General features: G+C 38.8%; 1 protein-coding gene across 7 annotated transcripts in view; it reads left to right on the top strand.

The window, feature by feature from the left end:
- The window catches only part of CCDC88A (coiled-coil domain containing 88A), a 96,736-nt gene that overhangs the window by 30,926 nt on the left and 43,003 nt on the right, over positions 1-22,807 (top strand). For all 7 annotated transcript variants that reach the window (XM_081943085.1, XM_081943084.1, XM_081943082.1 and 4 more), the window contains 9 exons: positions 9,972-10,053; positions 11,053-11,211; positions 13,145-13,291; positions 14,029-14,173; positions 14,924-15,108; positions 15,770-15,907; positions 17,120-18,190; positions 19,969-20,096; positions 21,761-21,902. In XM_081943085.1, the coding sequence (XP_081799211.1) occupies positions 9,972-10,053; positions 11,053-11,211; positions 13,145-13,291; positions 14,029-14,173; positions 14,924-15,108; positions 15,770-15,907; positions 17,120-18,190; positions 19,969-20,096; positions 21,761-21,902 (2,197 nt within the window). The remainder of the gene's footprint in view (positions 1-9,971; positions 10,054-11,052; positions 11,212-13,144; positions 13,292-14,028; positions 14,174-14,923; positions 15,109-15,769; positions 15,908-17,119; positions 18,191-19,968; positions 20,097-21,760; positions 21,903-22,807) is intronic.

The raw sequence follows: 22,807 nt of genomic DNA, 5'->3' as shown, positions 1-22,807 counted from the left end.
CCTGAAGATTTTTGTTTTAGAGAAATAACACAAATTCTTATCCATATGTTGTCTATTCCATACTCTACATTCACATATGCAATACTGCTGTTTGTGTTGCATTATTTTTTTCTGAAAAAATCCCCAGTCAGATGATTTTGTGGGGAGGATTGAAGAGGATTACTTGATAATAATCAGATGTCTTGGTTTATATGAAAGCACTGTTTTCCAATATAATCTATCTGTTGTATTGAAGTACTATTCGATAAATATTAAAATCTATGCCTATTTAATCTCCTTACTGACAGATTGAACTCATACTGGAAATAAAAATAGGTTATTTCCTCTGCTTTTCCAGCTACCTACCTACCTCTCTATCTTAGTCTTATGTATGGGGAAGAAATGAGAGTTCATAAATGTAAGTTAATTGGCTTGATTTTGGACTTCGCTTGATCACTTTAATGTCAGATCACTCTAAAAGTATTTGGATAATGTTTGTCTTCCCCATGTTAAGTTATACACAGAAAGCTGGGATAACAAAAAGTGCTGCTGATGTTATTCATTCAGTAATTGTCTGACTCGTGGTTATTCTGCGGGCCAGGTCTCTCCACATCTTTCCATCTTGCGCTACTTTGAATTTTTCTATGATCTGGCTGGTATCAGCTTTGATGTTCTTCAGATAGCTTGTTCTTTGACTGCTTAGTTTCCTCTTACCACTATCTCTTCCAAACATATTTGCTTTCTCTAGAGAATTTCTCCTCATGACATGGCCAAAGTAAGAAAGATGCAAAAGAAATATCTCCATAGATAGTAAGAGATTCAGTTTTGAGATTTTGCATTCCAATGATAGGTCTGGTATTATGCACTCCAGTACTTGCTTGTTGGTCACCTTTCTCATTTCAGTACTTGCTTGTTAGTTACCAAGAAATATGCAGAAGTCTTCTCTAGCACCATAGCTCAAATGAGTCGATTTTCTTCCTGTCTTGCTTTTTTAAGGTCCAACTTTCACAATAGTTAGCTACAAGGAACACAGTAGAGCAGACTAACTTACGCTTTTCCATATTCAGCTTCATTTATCATTGCTATATGATCTAGTGCAATCTGACATTTTATTTTGGGATTATATTCACTGCTTTGAGCGATCTGCAATCCTAGAAAAGTGAATTCTTCCATGCATTTTATCTCTTCACTGTCACTGTCTATTTTCATGTTTCCATTCCTTGCTGTGGTCATTAGCTTGGTCTTCTTGATGTTCAGAAAGAGACTAAAATTCTCATTTTCTTCTTTGATTTTCTTGATCAGATGTTCTCGGCCTTCTTTGGTTTCTGAGAGGAGAGTTGTATCATGAACATTGTTGATCTTTCTTCCACAACTTGTATCCCATTTTTTGATTCTTCAAGCTTATCCTTATCATCATTTTGGCATACAGGTTGAATAAGAAAGGGAGAGAATGCCACCTTGACACATCACTTTCTCTATCTTAAACCATTCAGTGTTTTCATATGGTGTTCATACAGTGGCTTCCTGATTTGAATATAGTGAGTGCACCAACTTGACCAGACGTACTGGTACACTCAAGTCCTGTAGGGCTCTCCGTGGCTTCTCATGATTAACACAATCGAAGGCTTTCTTGTAATTGACGAAACACATGTAAATGATCTTTTGATATTCACAAGATTTCTTCTGTGATCTGCAAATCTTCTATTGCGCAGATTTGCAACATGACTTTTGGTGCTATGACCCTTTCAGAAGCCAGCTTGGAAATATGGTAATTTTCCAGTAGAGTAGAGGGAGGGGTCACGCGAGGGTTTAACACAGCCTGATTGGTCCATTAGACTGAGAGAAAATTTCTTAACCTTCAGCTTCTCCTGTTGGTTCCCAGTTTCCTCTCAGTCTGGTCCAAAGCACTGTGCTTGGTTCTTAGTGAGACTTGAGTATTTCTAAAACTAAAGAGCAAATTTGACTTATTGGACTTTCAAAATTATCTAAATTAAAAGCTGCGCCCAGCAGGACAGCTTGTTACTGTCCTCAGCAGGCAGGGGGAGCCCCGTGGGGCAGTTTTCCCTCCTCCCTGCGGGCCGGACGCTCCGGACTGGTTCCCGGGCTTCGGGCGTGCCGGGCGATCCTGCAGCGACGATAGCCTCCTCCTGCAGCCCGCAACGAAAGACAGCAGGCAAAGGGTGAGCCGCAGCGCGACAAACGGCGCGAAGACTGGCCCCTCGACCCTTTTAGGTACTCCCATGTAACACCTCTCCTGCGCGGGCTGCACTGGCTACCTGTGGCCTTCTGGGTGTGTTACAAGGTGCTGATTATCATCTTTAAAGCGCTCCATGGCACAGGACCTAGGTATTTACGGGATCGCATCCTGCCCCATACATCCCTTCGGCCGTTCCGCTCACACAGAGAGGGACTTCTCCGGGTGCCGTCCACTAGGCTATGCTAGCGGGCGGCGCCCAGGGGAAGGGCCTTCTCTGTGATGGGCCCGACCCTCTGGAATGACCTTCCCCCTGATATCAGAACAACTACAGACTTCCGCTCCTTCCGCAAGAAGCTAAAAACTCACCTGTTCAATTTAGCCGACCTGGCCTAATTCCAACTTCCCACCCCATGCCTGTATTTTTTAAATTCGAGGGGTCAGTTTTAGGTCGTGTTTTAATTTTTATAACTTGTACAGGGCTCTAGGTTTAATCTGGTTTTAAGTGTATTTATTATGTATTTGGTTTTTAATGTGGTTCCTGTACACTGCCCCGAGTCCCTTCAGGGAGAGGGGGCGGTCTATAAATCAAATAAACTTGAAACTTTATAGCCGCGCCGTTCCTCCCGGCCGTTTTTTTGGACTTGCGACTGCGCCGCGGCCACGCTAAAAGATCGCAGGACCCTTCTTTGAGACTGGGGTGACTTGGGGTGGAGCGCTGAACTAGCGGCCGCCTGAAGAGTGGAAAAGAATGGGCGAAGCTCCGGCGGCCATTTTGAAGCCACCACGTGCGCCAGGCCTGCAAATACAACGCAAGGTCCGAAGCCACCTCAGGCCTACACAGAGAAAGCTCAAGGCCCGCTGCCAGCCAGACCTGCTAGCTGGGAAGGCCCCGAACCTAGCAAGCCTGCAAGGAGTTTTGACTGGAGCACGTGAGTGGGGCGATGGCGGCGCCGGCTGAAACGGCACAGGCCGCACCCATCCAGGCCCAGGAGGCAAGAGAGGGCCCCACAGAACAGGCTAGGCCTTGAGTCTCCAGGCCATCTGCGGCTAACAGGCCCTCCAGAGCCAAGGAGAGAGATGAGCTCAGGTGTTCTAGGGCCCTGGAAAAGACCATCGCCAGGGCTGAGAAAAAGGCCCAGGCCTCTGGGCCCAGATCCAGATCCCCTCTGGCAGAGGCCTCTTGCCCTTCACCCTCAATCAACAGGGGGTTCAGCCCTTCCTCCCCCTCAGTCTCCCCGACCAGGTCTGACAGGAGCGGGAGGCAGGGGGATTCTCCTTCACTATCTATTTCTCCTGAAGCGGGGGAAGTTGAGATGGCTGACCCATTAGAAGGCCCCTCTGACGAAAATTTCCGTGCCAAGAGGCCTAGTAAGTTGGCCCCGCGGGCCCACGATCCAGATTATGATGAAGCTGATTTAGAACACATTCCAGAAAGCCTGAAACGCCTAATTTCTGCAGCCATTTCCCGGGGTATTGTCCAAAGGGACAGGGTTCCCCAGCATAGCAGGGCCCAACTCCTCAGTAGGTCGAGATCCAGGGCCTCCTCTCCTTCATTACTGAGTGAGGTTTCCTCCAGGGGGGAGGGACACCGACAGGATGATCTGGGGTTCTCTGAAGACGAGGAGGCGGCGCCTGACTCCCCTCCTTCTTCCAACTTATTTCTTCCGGCCATGTTCAAGCCTTTACTCCGAAAGGCCAGGAAGACCACTAAGATAGGGACAGGGGATCCCGCGGTTCCCCCCCCCCGAGACCCTGACATGGCCATGTTCTCCAACACGGCCACTAATAAGGAGGAAATCCCTGCTCCTCCACTATTCCTGGAGGTGGTCACTAACCAGTGGGCTCGCCCTTCAAACTTCTCTTCACCAGGCAGCAACGATCGTCGAGCCTATAATCTGGAGAAGTCCTTTGTGCAGGCTCTCCAGCTCCCCACCATTGATCAACCCATAGCTGCCTTGGTCTCCTCTTCCCCGGTGGTCTCAGGGGATGCGGCAGCCAAACTCAAACCAGAAGATAAGAGGGCGGAATTGACGCTGCAGAAGAATTTCAACACTTCTGCGTGGGCGGTCAGGGTGGCAGCCTCAGCCTCGTATTTTAACCGCACGACGGTGATGTGGCTCCGCCAGCTACAGGATCGAATTCCGATCCAAGACGACCGCATTCACCAAGACATAACCAAAATCATGGCCGCCTGTCAGTACTCCGCTGATGCGACCCTGGACCCTGTGAAGTTCAGTTCCAGCACCCTGGCCACGTCAGTCGCCTCCCGCCGGCTCCTTTGGCTTAGGAACTGGCAAATAGACAGCAAGGCAAAATGGGACCTTGTAGCGGCTCCCTTCGCCGGGCCTAACCTGTTTGGAGCAGCTTTGGATCCCATATTGGTGGAAAACAAAGACAAAAAGAAAGTCATGCCTTCCACCTCTAAAAAGACCGAGTCCCGTAGCCACCCATTTCGCAGACCCTCATTTAGGGCCCCTGACAGGGATGAGGAACAGCGCTTCCAACCTTATAGACAAGACAGGCAGTTCCACAGGCCCGCCTACCAGGACCGTTCCCGTTACCAACTGCAATCCAAACGGCCCTTTCACGGGGGGGGAGACCGCCCTTTCCGCAGAGGGAAATGACTCGAACCCGAGTCATCCCATCGGCGGCCGCCTAGCTCTGTACGCAGACCAATGGGACAAGGTCACCACGGACGCCCGGATCCGAGCCACAGTACGTCATGGGCTGAGGTTGGAGTTTCTCTCCAAACCCCCGAGGTTCTTCAGATTGTTTCCCCCCTCCAGAAGTCCGGAAGGCCGTCAACTTATGGACCTCGTCGTATCCCATCTCCTGGAAATTCGGGCGGTGGAGGTCGTTCCGGAGTCAGAGCGGGGGCAGGGCTACTACTCAAACCTATTCATAGTCCCGAAGGCCTCAGGGGGTTGGAGGGCAATTCTGGACCTCAAACGCCTGAACCGCTATCTGGTCTACCGGCGGTTCAAAATGTCATCCCTAAAATCAATCCTACAGGGCGTCAGAAAAGGGGATTATATGGCCTCGGTAGACCTAACAGAGGCCTACCTCCACATCCCCATCCTTCGGGCTCACCGCCGCTATCTCCGATTCTCCCATGGGGGAAAGCATTACCATTATCGAGCCCTCCCATTCAGTCTGGCCTCAGCACCCCGCACATTCACCAAAGTTCTGGCAGCACTGGCGGCTCACCTGCGCTCCATCCCGGTAAGACTCCAGTGCTATCTGGACGATGTCCTAGTCCAGGCAGAGTCCCTTCCCAGGGCGACATCAGACCTCCGCCTAACCATCCGCTGGCTCCAGACCCTGGGGTTTTCAGTAAATTTTCCCAAAAGTCACCTGTCCTCGTCCAGGCAGATCCTTCATCTAGGGACAGTTATAAATTCAGTGACAGGGAAGGTGCGGCTGTCCCCAGATCACTTGGCCAGCCTACGCCAGTTAGTTGCCTCCGTCAGAAGAAGAAGGTCTGTTTCCACCCTGACCCTATCCCAACTGCTAGGGAAGATGGTGTCCTGTATAGGGATAGTCCCCTGGGCTCGGCTCCATCTACGCCCTCTTCAGTGGGCATTGATCCCAGCCCAGAAAAAGATGATGAGCAACTCTTTACGACTAATTCGCCTCCCGGCAGACGTGAGACTGTCCCTCAGGTGGTGGATGTCCCCAGCACTCCAGCAAGGGGGATCATTTTGGGAGCCGGAGAGGGTGACCGTCATGACGGATGCGAGCCTCTTCGGCTGGGGGACCATAATGGGCACCAACATGGCCCAAGGACGCTGGACTGCCTCAGATCTCAGCCACAACATCAACTGGCTGGAACTGGAGGCCGCGAGACGCCCTCCGGAAATTCCGCCAGCACCTGCAGGGGCGTCACGTCCTCCTGCTCACGGACAATGTGGCAACAAAAGCACACGTAAACCGCTAAGGGGGGACCCACTCCCGCGTCCCCTGGCAGGAGGCGCAGACATTGAGCTTGTGGGCGGAGAGACACTTGGCCTCAATAGTGGCGGAACATATTTCGGGGGTGTCCAATCACCAGGCAGACTGGCTGAGTTGGGCGACTCTGGACAATGGCGAGTGGCAGCTGTCTCCAGAGCTGTTTCAGAAGATCTGTCGGAGATTCGGCACACCACTAGTGGACCTGTTCGCCACCCCCGGCAACGCCCAGCTGCCGAGATTCTTTTCCCGGTTCCAGACTCCCACAGCGGAGGGCACGGATGCTCTCAGGAGCCGTTGGCCTCCAGGCCTCCTTTACGCCTCCCCCCCCTTCCCCTCATTCCCGGGACTATCAGGAAGGTAGTGGCAGAGAGGGCCCTTGTCATCATGCTAGCCCCATACTGGCCAAGGAGGCCGTGGTTTGCGGACCTGGTCCAACTGTCGGTGAACGATCCTTGGAGAATACCCCTGGGAGAGATTGCTCTCCACCAGGGGGTCCTGCAGCATCTGGAACCACAGGGGCTCCACCTAACCGCTTGGTTCTTGAGCGGGGCATTCTGAGGGGGAAAAAGCTATCCTCAGGAGTCATAGCGACCTTAGAAGCGTCCAGGCGGCCATCTACCACCAGAATCTACAATGCCACCTGGGCAGCCTTTGCCGAATGGTGTACTCCCCTTGGGCTAGATCCCTCTAGGGCCACGGTTCCGGACATTCTGGAGTTCCTGCAGAAGGGGTTGGAGGACGGTTTGTCCCACAATACCCTTTGACAACAGGTGGCAGCCTTGGCCACCATCCTAGGGGGGAGGGGTCCTATACTCTTTCCCACTCCCCTCTGGTAAAGCGTTTTCTGAAAGGGGCGGCCAATATCAGACAGCCCCCAGTGCATAGGTTCCCGACCTGGGACCTCACCCTGGTCCTTAAGGCTCTAACGGGATCCCCCTTTGAGCCCCTTAGGACAGTTCATATGCGTCTTCTCACTCTTAAAGTGGCGTTTCTAGTGGCCATCACAACGGCCAGGCGCATATCGGAATTGGGGGCACTCTCTTCCTGTAGTGACCTTTGTCTTATCTATCAGGACAGGGTAGTCCTTCGCTTGGATCCCTCGTTTATTCCAAAGGTGAACACACCTTTCCATAGAGCCCAAGAGATAGTCCTGCCTAATTTTTGCCCTAATCCATCATGGGAGAAAGAGCACTTGTGGCACAGGTTGGACGTCCAGCGCGCCGTTCGCATTTACCTGAAGCGGACGGAGGGCATTTGTAAAACTGAGGCGCTCTTCGTCTCCTTTCAACCGGGTTCTCTTGGGGCTAAGGTGTCCTCCTCCACTATTGGGCGGTGGATTAGACAGGCCATAGGCGAGGCATATGGTGCCTCAGGGCGGTCCCCTCCCTCGGGTATAACAGCTCATTCTACCCGTAGTGCTTCTACTACTGCGGCCTGGGCTACCAGGGCTCCCTTCGAGGATATTTGCCGGGCAGCTACTTGGGCCTCACCTACCCCTTTCATTCGACATTACCGGCTGGATGTATATGCCTCACCTGAGGCGTCATTCGGTCGGAGGGTTCTCCAGAGGATGGCAGACGATCCTCCCCCTGGACCCCAGTCTTCCCTCCCTGGGACTTAGCGTGGGTATGTCCCTCGCGTGACCCCTCTACTCTACTGGAAAAAGAATGTTGGTCTTACCTGAACGTTTCTTTTAAGGAGAGTAGAGGGAGGGGTCACGATCCCGCCCTAGTTAGATAAGACAGGGTCTGGGGAGGGGGAGGACCGGGTGGCCCTGTGGGGGCTTGTCCTTGTTATTGTGACTTATAGATGCAGACTTCGACATCGCGGAAACTGGGAACCAACAGGAGAAGCTGAAGGTTAAGAAGTTTTCTCTCAGTCTAATGGACCAATCAGGCTGTGTTAAACCCTTGCGTGACCCTCCCTCTACTCTCCTTAAAAGAAACGTTCAGGTAAGACCAACGTTCTTTCCCTTTTGATGGTTTATACTAGATCATGTTTTATATTAAGCAAAATCTTGCTGATGTGAGGGATGATCGCAATTATGCAATAATTGGAACAATCTTTAGAGTCACCGTTTTTCAGCCATGTGTTGATTTCCTAAATTTTCTGGCACAGGTATCTAATGACTGTGAATGATACAGGGATGATGTCAACAACTGGAGTCTTGTGGTTTGGCAGTTGGCTCATTGCCTATATGATCTCTTCCTCAGTGATGGTCGGTTCTATTTCAACTTCTCTTTCCTTGTCATAAGAAAGTACAAAGGGGCTTTCTGAACCCTCCACAACTGTTCCCAATCAATCTTTCTCAAATTTCTTTTAATGAGTCTTAAATGAAAGACCCAAGGAGTTTGTACTATCTTTATATGCCTATATGTTTCATTTCCCCATATCCCCCATGTCAGAACTTTTTTGATTCCCTTCAGGCTTTCTGAGGGAAAATGGAAAGCTTTAGAATAGAGGGGGTTGATGAAAATCCATTGCATGAGCAGCTTTTTTCAAGGTACTACTAGTGTCCTCTGTTTTATCTAATTTACAATTGCAGATTCTTCTAATGCTTCACTGATATCAAACAATGATAATAAAGAATGTTTATTACAAAATATTTTCTATTTTGATATTCATGTTTCAAAACTGAAACTGTATATATTATTTTAAATCTTGTGCGCCATAATCATTTTACAATATGTGACCTCTCTGGTACTGAACTGTAGAATTAGAAATATGCAAAAGTTTTCCATTATCAAATTACTTCTAAGTTTTACTTTTCTGAAAACTACCAAATCCCAGTAAAAGCATAGAAGAGGAGGAAGTGCAGGAGTCTAGACTAGAGCAGAGGTCCCCAACCTCCAGTTCGTGGACTGTCAATGGACCATGACATGCCAGAAACAGGGTCACACAAACAAGCAAAACCCCACCTGCAGGATGTAGACAGCACACAAAATTTTGCGCCCTCTGGTCCATGGAAAAACCTTTCTCCATGGTTGGGCACCATCCCTGGTACCCAAAAGATTGGGCTGGACTAGAGTGATATGAAATGTCCCAGAGTTCTCCAGAGCAGTCAATTCCCACATTAATTAATTTTGCACACTCCTTGTTGAATATTTAATCTAACTTTTATTAAATACAGGAGTAAATGTGAAACTGAATCCAACAATAAGACTAAATTATCCAAGATTTGTAAGCTTAATGTTAACTATTACTGTATAATTGGAAGGGGAAAGAGAATGTCTTAATATAGAGAAAATATTGCTTTTGAAGGACTCAAAAATTACTCAAATTAATCAAAGTCAGAATCTATAATGAAGTTCTATATAACTGTTTTTTTCTAAGGAAGTATATTGACTCATTTATGATGTACATCTGCAGGGAGGATAGACTGAGGAGCTGTTGTTAGAGAATAATGAAGTATGTGTATAATGGATATAAATCTTCTCCACCTGTGGTATTAATTAGGGATTCAACTGTTAATGAGCAAGTACATAAGTTTCACTATTGTTTAAAATAAGTAAACAAAATTAAAAAGCAGCTTTGGGAGAAAGCAATAATCAGGAACAGAGATTTAGAGAATCCATAATTTATATGCTTTCTTTGTCTTGTGTGCTTGCTCTCAAGCTCTTTTTCAGATTTCAAGTATTTTGATGTAACGGGAGGAAATCAGGAGAGCAAAAATCACCAGAGGGAAGGAATTTAGCAATATTTCAATCCATTCTTAATCACTGCTTTACTTTTATCATTTTAGTGAACTTATTATGACTTGCTGGTACAGTTTCCTTTAATTATTAACTGGAGTTTAAAATAAAGCTTTTAATATTTGTAAATATAATATTTCTGTTGTTTTTAGTGAGGAAAAGACTGAACAGTTGCTGGATTGTAAGCAAGAATATGAACAGAATGAAACTGAATTGAAGCGACTTCAACAAGAGGTTTGTGAATCATGGGTTAAACTGTGTTGTTGACATGAAATGTACTTGCTTGTGTTTTATCAGTTCTATTAATGATACATGTTTCAAGCAAGTGGGTCTTAATTAAGCAGATTTCAACTAAATAATGACCATAGGATCTTAAACTTAAAATCATAAAATTACTGGTAATTGACCAGTGTATTTGTTATATTCTGGTTTTGTTTTAGAAATTTTTCGTGTAGTATATTTAAACCTTAGCAAATCAATTTACATTTAGGAAAGAAGGCATCTGCTGAATGCAGCTTCCAACCACTTTTATTTATATCTTTGGAAGAATTTAGAAAAGAATGACTTGACATTGTTCTATACACATTCTTTTTGTCTATAAGTGGATCATTTTCTATTTATATTTTTCCTCATTATCAGAACTAATATAATATTTTAAAAGTTAACATATTTGACCTCTAAAAGAAAACACTCTAATTTGTTAGATATTTGAATTGCCCATTTCAAGGAGGGCTAGAGATAGTATAGCTAAATGAATTACATTAAGGAAAACATAATTTTCAACATTATATAAGTAGTTTATATTTAATAACTGCCAATCTTTTTCATCATGTATGAATTCTTATTTATATATTTGTCATATTTAAGAACCACCCATGTCCCTTACAGACATACTGTGGGAATTAGGATTCCTAGTTATAGAGTTTTGATGAAATTTATTCTATAAGAATGAAATCAATGCTCAACATATCAATATTAATGATCTTGAAAAGATGGTTACAAAAATGAATGCAATGATATTGTTGTTAGAAAGAAGAATGCTTATACAAATCCACATATAAATTGTGCTACTTATTGATTTTGTATTCTGAATAAATGCTAATGTTTACTAGTTTTCCTTTTCCATGCATACTTATATCTATGCAATTTCATGTTAATAGATAATATTATCCTTGCCTTCTGCACAATCACTTTTTTCATAAACACTAACATATATTTTGTCTTATTTGCTAGAATATGAGTTTACTTTCGGATGCCCGATCTGCCAGAGTATATCGGGATGAACTTGATGCTCTCAGAGAGAAGGCAATCCGGGTTGACAAGCTTGAAAGTGAACTCAGCCGATATAAAGAAAGGCTACACGATATTGAATTTTACAAGGCTAGAATAGAGGTAATTAACATTTTAAAAATATATGTATGTTCATTTTTTACTGATTATGTTTCTAACATGAATCAAGATATTATTTTAATAGAATTCTGTGTTTGTGCTGATCTTGTTTTATGTTACAGGTCTAAAAAAATATGCATCCTCCTATTAGTAAAGAAAGGAGGAAGAAAAAATGTAAAAATGTAAAAAAAGAAAAGAAAAGCTGAAAAAATGTAGGAAAAAATAGCTTTTCCATTCATTAAGACAAGTACAAGCATTTTCAGTAACTGAATATCTTCTCTAATATTTCAGTCAAAAGTCTAATTCCATATCTCTTCTTTTATCTATGAGCAGATAGAGCCATGTCATTCAGTTTTAATCAGAAAAAGGCAATTTTAACAATGGTCTATCAAAAATAACACTGCATATATTTTAACTTTTAAAAAATGAAACACTTTATATTTCCTTCCTTTACAAAGTACCTTATCATTTCTTAAAAAATACAAAGCAAAAAATTCTTCTTGCCATGTTTTATTTTATTCTGTAAACAAATCTTTTAAAACCTCATCATTTTACCAAAAAAAAACCTCCATTAGGAGCCAGATGAAACATTAAAAAATTTTAATTTTTAATTTCTTCAAATGATATCCCACAAATTAATTTATTATCATTTTTTATCTTCAATATTAATACTACAGCTTATCACTTTCTTTAAAAAAGCAAGAAAAACTATTTTCTTCCTATGTCTTATCTATAAACAAATCTTTAAAGCATCATCATTCGTTGCTAGTCAAGGAAAACCTATTAATATCAGAAAAAAAGAATAATATACATTTTATCTTGGTAAAATAAGCTAACTTATAAGCTAATAAATAAGATATTGAAGTTTGTACTTTTTAGATAATGTCTCTATTTTTTCTCAGGAATTCCTTCATAAATATAACATATGACTTTGTAAATCCAAAGAAATTTTTCCAAGTCACTTGAGTAAAAATTCCACGTATCTAAGTCATCTTAGGTTTATTATTTGTGTTTCCCTTTTAGCTATTAAAATCTCAGCCAAGTTCATTTGCAGGTTCCGTATAATTTCTTTGTCACTACAGGTAGTCCTTGACTTACAACAGTTCGTTTAGTGACTGAAGTTAGAACAGCACTGAAAAACGTTACTTAAGACTGTTTTCCACACTTATGACCTTTATGACATCGTCATGATAAACATTTAGGCACATGGCAACTGATTCATATTTGTGATGGTTACAGTGTCCTAGGGTCATTTGATCCCGTTGCAATCTTCTTACAAGCAAAGTCAATGGGGAAGCTATTAACACAACAAGTGCAGTGATGCACTTAACAAACTGTGGCAAGAAAGGTCATAAAATGGGATAAAGTTCATTTAACAAATGTCTCACTTAGAACAGAAATTTTGGGCTCAATTGTGGTCGTAAGTGAAAGATTACCTATATTATTCTTAGGACCTGTCAATTTTAAATCCATAACCAAAACAGCCAAAACAGTTATATCCTCTTCTGTCTCTTTTAAGCTCATTTTTATTATATAAAACAGTCTAAAGGGTCAACTATAAACCAGATTTCAAAGGGTATTGTTAATATACTATGCATTTAAAGCAAGAAACATTTTGTGCCTTTGTTCTGTAGTTATTATCAGTTACTTTCCACATTTCCCTATTTATTTATTTTACTTGTGGGAATTTTGGAGTTCAGTTTTTAAATATGGTTCTCTAAAATCCCAAACGTATTGGATTAGTTTTGCATCTAGATTTAGAATAATGTCCTTAGTATTTTATTCTGTCACATGTATTTTTCTTAAATAGTTATATTAATTTATGTAAAATATAGCAAATAGTTTTTACATTTTGTTTGATTGTGCCATTTTATTGCTTTTACTATTTTGTTTCTTATTTGATTGTCAGTTTTATATTTTTCACTTATTACTGTAGGAGTTAAAAGAAGATAATCAAGTATTACTGGAAACAAAGACAATGTTGGAAGATCAGTTAGAGGGAACCCGAGCCCGTTCTGATAAATTGCATGAATTGGAAAAGGAGAATCTGCAATTAAAAGCTAAACTCCACGATATGGAGATGGTGAGCATGCAGGATGGGATAGAAAAAAGTTATTTTTTAGAATAAAACTACAGCTAGTCTTCAATTGCCAATGGTAATTGGGACTAGGAACTCCATCACTAAGCAATGGGGTCATAAGGCATACCATCATTGACCACACCAACTTATGATATCAGTTCCCATAGTTCCTGTTAGATACTCACCCCTCTAGTTGTTGCAAGGACAATAGTAGTTTCCAGTCAGGTCCTCTCTTTTCAGGCGGGAACAGAGAGAGACCTGATTGGCTGAAGCGCTGGCCAGCTTCCCTTAAAAAAGGGAGCTGCCAGACCTCTCACTCAGTGGATGCCTGTACTTGACCAAATAAAGAGCTGTTGTTATCTTAGCCTTTTGTGCCTTTCATTACCCAATCTAACAGTTCCCAAAGCTAATGGGGAATCTAAGTTAACAACTGCAGTGATTCACTTAACAATTGTGGCAAGAAAAGTTGTAAAATGGAGCAAAACTCACTTAACAAATGTCTCACTTAACAACAGAAATTTTGGGGTCCATTGTGGTCTTAAATTGAGGACTATCTGTATAAGCATTGTATGTATGCATTAGATTTAATTATGTTGTTTTTGTGCTGCCGATAACTTAATGTAGTTTCCCTAATAAAGTTGAAGATTTAAGCAGTAGGCTAAAATTTGGTTACTGAAACATATGTGATTGCCTTTTGAGAGGAAGTTTTAAAGAAAGCTTATATGAAACTATTTTTTAAGGAACGTGATATGGATCGGAAGAAAATTGAGGAACTTATGGAGGAAAATATGTCACTAGAAATGGCTCAGAAGCAAAGTATGGATGAATCACTACATTTAGGCTGGGAACTTGAACAGATAAACAGATCATCAGAAATTTCTGAAGGTAGCTAAAGTTATACTAATTTGTTGTCCAATTAGTATATGAGCAGTTTAACATTCAAATTTTTTAAAGGCTGTTTCAAATATTTCTCAATTTTCCTTCAAGGAACCCAAATACATTGCTATTTGAAAAAAGTAGTATCCAGACTGGTTTGTTCAGAGGAATACTTGCTGCCTGCTAATTTTGATTGTTATTAGCATTTTTATTTTATTTATTATTATTTTATTTGTTGTTGTTGTTATTATTATTATTATTATTATTATTATTATTAATTATTATTATTATTATTAATTATTACTTTCAATTTTTATATCTGCCCATCTTGAACAAATGCCTCTAAATAATATTTTTTCAAATGTGGAAGGCAATGGAATCGAAGAAAGTGGATACAGGCAATCTCACAGCAAATGAAATGAAGTATCCAATTGTACATTATTGATTTTGTTTAGGTTGTAAAGTTATTTTTGAAAATACTTTATGGATATTAATATTTGTCATTCAGGATAATCTTCATAGTTATATTTTTATTAATAAAAAGTTGTGATGCTTGGTCCATACTATTGAGGCTCAATTTCAGGTTGGAAAAACATTTATTAAAGTAATTATTTCGGTTTAGTATTTATATTTGTTTTTGAAAAAAGTAAACAGTAGTTGAAGCTCTGTTCTTTATACAGCTCTGTCCTTTTCCAATTATATATAAGTAATAGTTTAGATAACAATTTATTCTTTTTATCTTCCATTTTAATTCAACAGTGCCACAGAAATCACTTGGTCATGAAGTGAATGAACTAACATCAAGTAGATTATTAAAACTAGAAATGGAAAACCAAACTTTATTAAAAACAGTAGAAGAATTACAACATGCAATGGGTTCTGTAGAAGGCAATAACTCAAAACTAATGAAAATGGAAAGAGAAAATCAAAGGCTAAATAAAAAGGTATCAGTTATTTTATGATTCTGTTAGAAAGATGTTATATACAAGTGATATTCTATAAATTTAGCTTTTGTCAATATATCCAAAGAACAATGGTGTTACCATACACTTAACTGCCTGTGGGCCGTTTCTGTTTATTCTATTGTGTATAACAATATTCTAGTCAGTAGAAATCTGGTCAATTTTACTGGATGTCTTAGTGGAACAATATTTCATTTTTGTGGGGGAGGGATTTTAGTATCAATTCTTTTGTAAGTAAATAGCATTCATTAGGACTTTCAATTAATATATAATTTTGCAGAGAAAATAGAGAAGGAAGAGAACACAAGGGGAGGGGCAGGTGAATGAATGAAAGTGAAGCTAAGTAATAGTATGTGTAAATATTTGTTGTGATAGAGATTTATGAGGACTGAATACAAAGAAGGCTGCAAGGTGAAAGAAAGAAATTAAAAGTGAGATGTGGACAGTTTCTGTTGGAAGATTCCTTGAGGACCTTTTCTTAATGAAGGAATTACCTATGGCGCAAAATCTTGGATGCAATTTTTCTTTTGTTAAAATTTCATTTCTGATAGAATTTTGATATAGGAAAATATTATTTAATCTGTTCCTTCAAAAAGCTATATGCTTTCAATTCAAAATTTAAATTTAATTAATTTCCTTACAGCTGGAAGGACTGAAGAATGAATTTATTGAAGAGAAACAAAGTCATCAGAGTAGTCAGAATCTTTGCAAAGATCTCATGAAAGAGAAAGCACAGCTTGAAAAAACAATTGAAACTTTGAGAGAAAATTCAGAGAGACAGGTACATAATATACACAGATATTTCTTTTATTGAGGTTTGTGCATTTAAATAATAAGGATTATATTCTCTGGAGTTTTGATAAAATGTTCTTAATCTAACAAACTGTCATAAGTAGAAGAGAATAATTTTTGTACAACTTCTTTTCTGTATAATATCAGCAGTCAACAACATTCTATATTTTCAGAATTCAACAACAAAAACAAATATTGTCCCCTAAACTTCACAATATTGCAAAATCTTCTAAGATTGGGCAAACTCATTCTGAAATGTCATGAATAATTAGAATTCTTCCTTGAGTTTTCTTTCATGTTTTAAAAAAGTTAAATCCTTAAAATAATTTGAGAGAGCTTCGGACTGCGATTCTATATGCTAAAGTTTAAAGAAATCAGCAGATATTTCATTGGTTTTAGATTTCTATCAGCAATATTAATCATATATTTTAGAATATATTATATAAAATAAGTGAATATTGGTCTAGTTTTCCTACTGTGGTTTTTATATGAATAGTTTTAATTTCTTTTTATTATTTATATGTCTTTGTGTTTAAACCATATGCATTAATGATTAGCCTTTCAGTGAGCCGGCAACCCTTCTCTTTGATATCAGATTAACTAGAATACATGTATATTCCTTGAAGAAACAGATGATTCAATTTGTTCTAAAGTGGGAGGCAGTCTATCCAGAAAATTTGCTCACTATCCGTAAAGTGTGTGACTGTTGGGTTTTTATTCAAACAGAAAAGTTCAAGCCTTTTTCCTTGACTAATTCAAGAAATATTTTGAGTTGATGATATTTTTATCCAGATATTTTCTTTTTTTTCTTTTTCGTTAAAGTGTAAAGAGTTAAAGACTAAGCCAAACTCTTACAATCTTTGATCAAAAAAGTCCTCCTTCCAATGTTTTAGCTCTCTGACACTCATTCTTTATGAAAGGAAACCTTCCTGTTGATGAAACTGATAAAATGCTTAAGGAAGAACTCCACTAGTTTCTTGAAATGCCTGCCCTCTACAGATTTGAAAATGAGATGTTTGAATTGAAATAGGTATAGGGTGATAAAATAATATATCTGCCTTACTACAGGTCAAAACTTAGTTTTATAATTTAGACTGTAAAATGCATCCTTTCAAATCTTAACTCTTAGAATTCTTATATTATCTAAATACAAAATACCCATAGCTGATTTAAACTTGTATTTTTCATTTCAATGAATTAGATTAAAATCCTGGAACAGGAAATTGAACACTTGAATCAAACTGTAACTTCACTTCGACAGCGTTCACAAATCAGTGCTGAAGCAAGAGTAAAAGATATTGAGAAGGAAAATAAAATTCTCCATGAATCTATCAAGGAGACAAGCAGCAAACTGAGTAAAATAGAATTTGAAAAGAAGCAAATGAAAAAAGAGTTAGAACATCATAAAGAAAGGGGAGAAAGAGTGGATGAGCTGGAGAAAGAAGTTCATCATCTTGAAAAAGAAAATGAACTATTACAGAAAAGAATTACTAACTTAAAAATTACATGTGAAAAAATTGATTCTTTAGAACAAGAGAATTCCAGTCTAGATGTTGAAAACAGAAAGCTAAAAAAGACTTTAGACAGCCTGAAAAATCTCAGCTTTCAATTAGAGTCCTTAGAGAAAGAGAATGCACAACTTGATGAAGAAAACTTAGAACTCAGAAGATCTGTTGAATCTTTGAAGAGTACCAACATGAAGATGGCTCAATTAGAACTAGAAAATAAAGAACTAGAAAGTGAGAAAGGCCAGCTACAGAAGAGCCTGGATCTTATGAAAACATCCTTTAAAAAGACAGAACGTTTAGAAGTGAGTTATCAAGGCTTGGATACAGAAAATCAAAGGTTGCAGAAAACACTAGAAAACAATAACAAAAAGATTCAACATCTAGAAAGTGAATTACAAGAACTAGAGTCAGAAAATCAAACCCTGCAAAAAAATCTTGAGGAACTCAAAATCTCCAGTAAACGTTTAGAAAAATTAGAAAAAGAGAACAAACTTTTGGAGCAAGAGACAACCCAGCTAGAAAAAGATAAGAAACAGCTGGAGAAAGAGAATAAAAGACTCCGGCAGCAAGCAGATATTATGGATAGCACACTAGAAGAAAATAATGTGAAAATAGGTCACCTGGAAAAAGAGAACAAATCACTCTTTAAAGAAATTGGTTTATGTAAAGAAGCATCTATTCGTCTAAAAGAAGTGGAAAAGGAAAATAAAGAGCTCGTAAAAAGAGCTACTATTGACAAAAAAACACTTGTCACATTACGTGAGGTAATTTCATTATTGCATGATATGCTCTCATAAACAGGAATGTAGCTATAATGTTATATATCAATGTTATTTCCACAATAATTTACTAATCAGAAATTCTTTGTATTTTAATTTATTTAGACTGAATGTTAAAAGCTCTTTATAAACTCGGATTCAGAAATATTGTGCAGATGTTTTAAGACACTAAGTTTGTACTATTTTATGGGCTTCCATATAATATGTAAATCAGAATAATTTTATTTATTTTTTCTTTAGTTAGATCTGTCAATTCTCCGAGTACTTGCACTTTGGTTCTTTCCACACCATAGCTTCTTATTGCTATTGGGCATTTCTTGAAAGGATTTTTTTAATGGAATAAATTGATACTTAACTACATTTCTTTCATATAGCAATCACTTTTTCCAAGGCTCTTTTTGACATATATAAGTTGTCTCCCTTCAAAATTAAGTAATAGCTTCTTCCTTGCTTTTTTAGGTTAGGTCTTATTGCTTCCTAACATTGTGCACTTAGTTAATTGACAAAGAGGATATGCAACTTTGCTTTATCCTGAAGTCACAGCTATTTTGCTATAAAACAACAGTAGGAACAGTGAAAATTATACTGTAATCTATTCTGATCGACATTACAAAAAAGCTACTTAATTGTGAGACCAATCAATCAAACATCATCCTGCTGTGCTTAATAAAAAGAAATAATGGAGTCAGGTTTTTTTAAACAACATATTGAATTAAACACAGTGGTATTAGAAAACCATACTGGTAATTTCTTTGCCCATAGTGAACAGGCTTGTTGTTGTTGTTCAGTTGCTAAGTTGAACCAGACTCTTTACGACCCTATAAACCATAACATGCCACACACACACCATTGTCACCCAATGTTTGCCAAATTCATATTCATTGCTTCAATGACACTATCTAATCATCTCATCCTCTGCTATCCCCTTCTCCTTTTGCCTACAATCTTTCCCAACATCAGGGTCTTTTCCAATAAGCCCTTGCTTCTCCTTAGGTGGCCAAAATATTTGAATTTCAGCTTCAGTAACTGTCCTTCCAAAGTGAAGAGGGTAGTACTGCAATATCCTTAACTCCATTTGAAATAAGTTATTTTTTAAAGTTAGTTCTATCTAACATAAGCTGATTTCACTTGGAATTCTCCATGTATAAAGAAGTTTGGATTATTTTGAAAACATGAACTAGGTTTTTATTTTAAAGGAACATATAGGAATACAGTACAAGGAAAACTAGAAAACAACTCTTTAGCATAGGCATAGTTTAGATTAGCAGTCCTTAACCTTTGTGGCTTGGCAGCCCAGCTGGGGGGAGGAGAGGGGAACTGGGCCGCATGAGCGCGGGCTGGCATGCATACACACATGCAGCTCAACTTGCATAAGCAACTGGTTCGTGTGTATGCGCATAAGTGCTTGCTGGCAGGCTGCTCACACAATTTGAGCTCCACATGTGCACTCTGACCAGCTACGTGTGTGGCCCAATTCCAAATAGGCAGTGGCCCAGGGATTGGGGACTATCGATCTACTAGATCTTAATGTAGTACTGTAATGGGGGGGGGGGGGGGAGAGAATTGAAAGTGGTTTGAAAGACAGTTATCTCTTTTCTGTATCCATCTTTTGTTTACACTAAACAAATTTGACAGATTTTGTACATTTGTAAAACAAATGTGAGTTGTATAGGAACCTTTCTAGGAATCACTTTCTAAAAATCTGTGTCTCTTTTGTTATATATTGTAACAAACATTAGTTCAATCCATTATTTTGTTTTAAGGATTTGGTGAATGAAAAACTGAAGACACAGCAGATGAATAATGACTTAGAAAAACTTACACATGAACTTGAAAAGATAGGTTTAAACAAGGAACGTCTCTTACATGATGAGCAGAGTACTGATGACAGGTATGAGTATGTAAAAGACATTCTGGATTAGATTGATGGAAACTCTTCATGATATTTCTACCATGTTGTTTTTTTAAGGATCTATTGCTCACATATCTTGCTGAAAAAATAGGCACTTCTTTCAGTCACCTAATCAGATTTTTATTATAAGAAATGCTGTACATTAATAAAGAAATAAAGTTTCTCTGTGGTGTTTGTGCAAGGGTAACGAAAAATGTATCACATTTTTAAAAATGGTGATGGTTTTAGATATTTAGATTCTGGAGTGTAGTAATAAGAAAACTGTTTTCAGTTCAGTTTCAGGCAAAAGAAGCACGGTTCTGAAATTAATTTGATTATCCTTAGCTTGCTATATCTGCAAATGTAATATTTGTATGGTATATCCTTTGCTTAGAGGATATACCTGTGAAAATGGGGGAAAGGTGGTTAAGAAAGGCAGAATTTCAGCTTCTGACTACCGTATTTTTTGGAGTGTAAGAAAACGGGCTGGTTTTTGCTCAATTTTGTTGTCGTCCCCCAGCCCCCAGGAGCACACTATAAGCCACCTGAAGGCTATTCATGCCCTTTCTTTGAAAACAAAACAAAACATGGGGCCGTTTTCACAAAGTGAAAGATTGCAAAAACTTTTTTTTTAAAAAAATTGCCTATTCAAAATCTTGGTGCGTCTTATATTCAGAAAAATACTGTAGTTCTTCTGTCAATTGAGAGTAATAATTGGTCCTGCAGTCGGTTATTAGCAGCAATTAACATATAGTATATATGTTTAATATATTTTATCTCTAAGTTAAATGGCTTTATATTTTATATCTTGAACAAGTTTTCAATATGCAGCTTTAAGGAAAATACCAGTGGTTTACCAATTTTAAAATAAATCTTCTGTTATTTGATAAGTGTAATTACAGTGTATTGTTTAGAAGAATAGAAGTTCAATTTACTAACATTGAAATAGTTTTATGGTAGTTAAGACATTAGTGCCATGGTTGCATTTTTTACAATGTAACAACTTTTTAAATTCTGGTATATACACCAACAAATATACAGTAAGTATTCTATTATTTATGTACAGCAATGCTCTCTCTAAAACCATGAGTCACAGTTTACAACTGTCAGATGCAAAACAATAAAACAAATAAAATGTTAGACATCATAAAACAATTGTTGCCTTTAAAACAAACAAAATACAGTAATCAAACTGTAATACAAAATATAGTACAAAAAAAAGGCCAACAATATTAAAACCAGAGCAGATTAAAAGCTGTTTCAATTTATTTTACTACCGGTGTTCTCATGCAACACTTCTGCGCATGTGCAGAAGTGTCTGGGCGGGTGGGTGGAGCCTCGCACTGCTGCTACTCCCGATTTGCCTGATCTGGGGCAAACTGGCAGAAACCCATCTCTGCTGTGAAATATGAAATATGAAAATAGGTATTCATATTTCTTTAACACTGGGACTGTGACTAAAAAATTCTTACTAGGTTCAGGTCTAGCTTTGAACATATGCACACTCTTGACATGTGGGAACAGTGATTTTTGTCCATACAGATAAATGTTCCAAAACTGTCAGTTTCGCATTTTCAAATTCACTAAGTTGACATAAAGGTTATGAATTATTAAAAGTGAATTACTGATAATGAGAACTTCATTAAAATTGTTTCATTAAACAGTAAGTACAAACTTTTGGAGTCAAGGTTAGAGTCCACACTGAAGAAATCACTTGAAATAAAAGAAGAAAAAATTGCTGCTTTGGAAGCTCGATTAGAAGAATCAACAAATCTCAATCGACAGCTGCGCCAAGAGCTTAAAATAGTAAGTTAAGACGTGTTCCCATCTGTCTTGTGATACAATAACACCAACTTATTTTTAAATTCATAAAAAGTTTACACTTATTAAACTGCAAATCCATAAATTTAAAATGTCTACTATTTACAAACACTGCTAATTTGAAAGCAAAAGAGTTGTTAAAATAGAGTTTTCACAACCTGTACTTTTTCCACTGTTAAACTTTTCATTTTTTTCAGAATAGGAAAGAGGGGAAATAGCTGTTAAGTCTTAGCTTACTAGAATATCTTTCACTATACTCTTTCTGCCTCTCTTGCAAGGGTTTCACTCTACTTGATTGACTCTGCCAATTACTCTAAAAATAATGGGTAGTATTAATTTTTGCATCATACCATTTCTAATACTATATATAATATATAGTGTTATACTATATATAATATATAGTATACTAATATTAATTCTTGAATTTTATAGATCATTTAAAATATAGTTTAAAAGTTATTGAGTCATATAAGAATATTTAGGTGTATAGTTCTTTTGTGTGCTTGAAAGCCAAATTCTGTATCTTTGTTCAGTAGAGCTTATTCCAAATAGTGGGTATAGGATTGTAGTCTGAACATGCATTGATCTGTATGGTACTTGATGAATCATAAATGAAATAATAGAATAATTAACAATGCAATCATTAGAAAAAATCATGATATGGGCTAAATAAATACTAAATATTTGCATGCAGTATTTTCTGCAACAATAAGTAGTGTCAAGAAGTGTTAAATCTTATTCTCAACATTTCTATAATAATGTGACAGATCTTGATATCAGGTTGTTATTTGTATTTTTATCCTGTTTATTTTTGCAGTTCACAGCAAAGAGGCTGTTATAGAAATAAAGACAATTAATAATTGTCATGCTGCCTTAATAGTGATCAGATT

Source organism: Natrix helvetica (assembly GCF_964273705.1).
Source record: "Natrix helvetica genome assembly, chromosome: 2".
NCBI classification, from domain to species: Eukaryota; Metazoa; Chordata; class Lepidosauria; order Squamata; family Natricidae; genus Natrix; species Natrix helvetica.
Note: the sequence above shows the minus strand (reverse complement) of the source record. Positions and strands in the feature narration are given on the sequence as shown.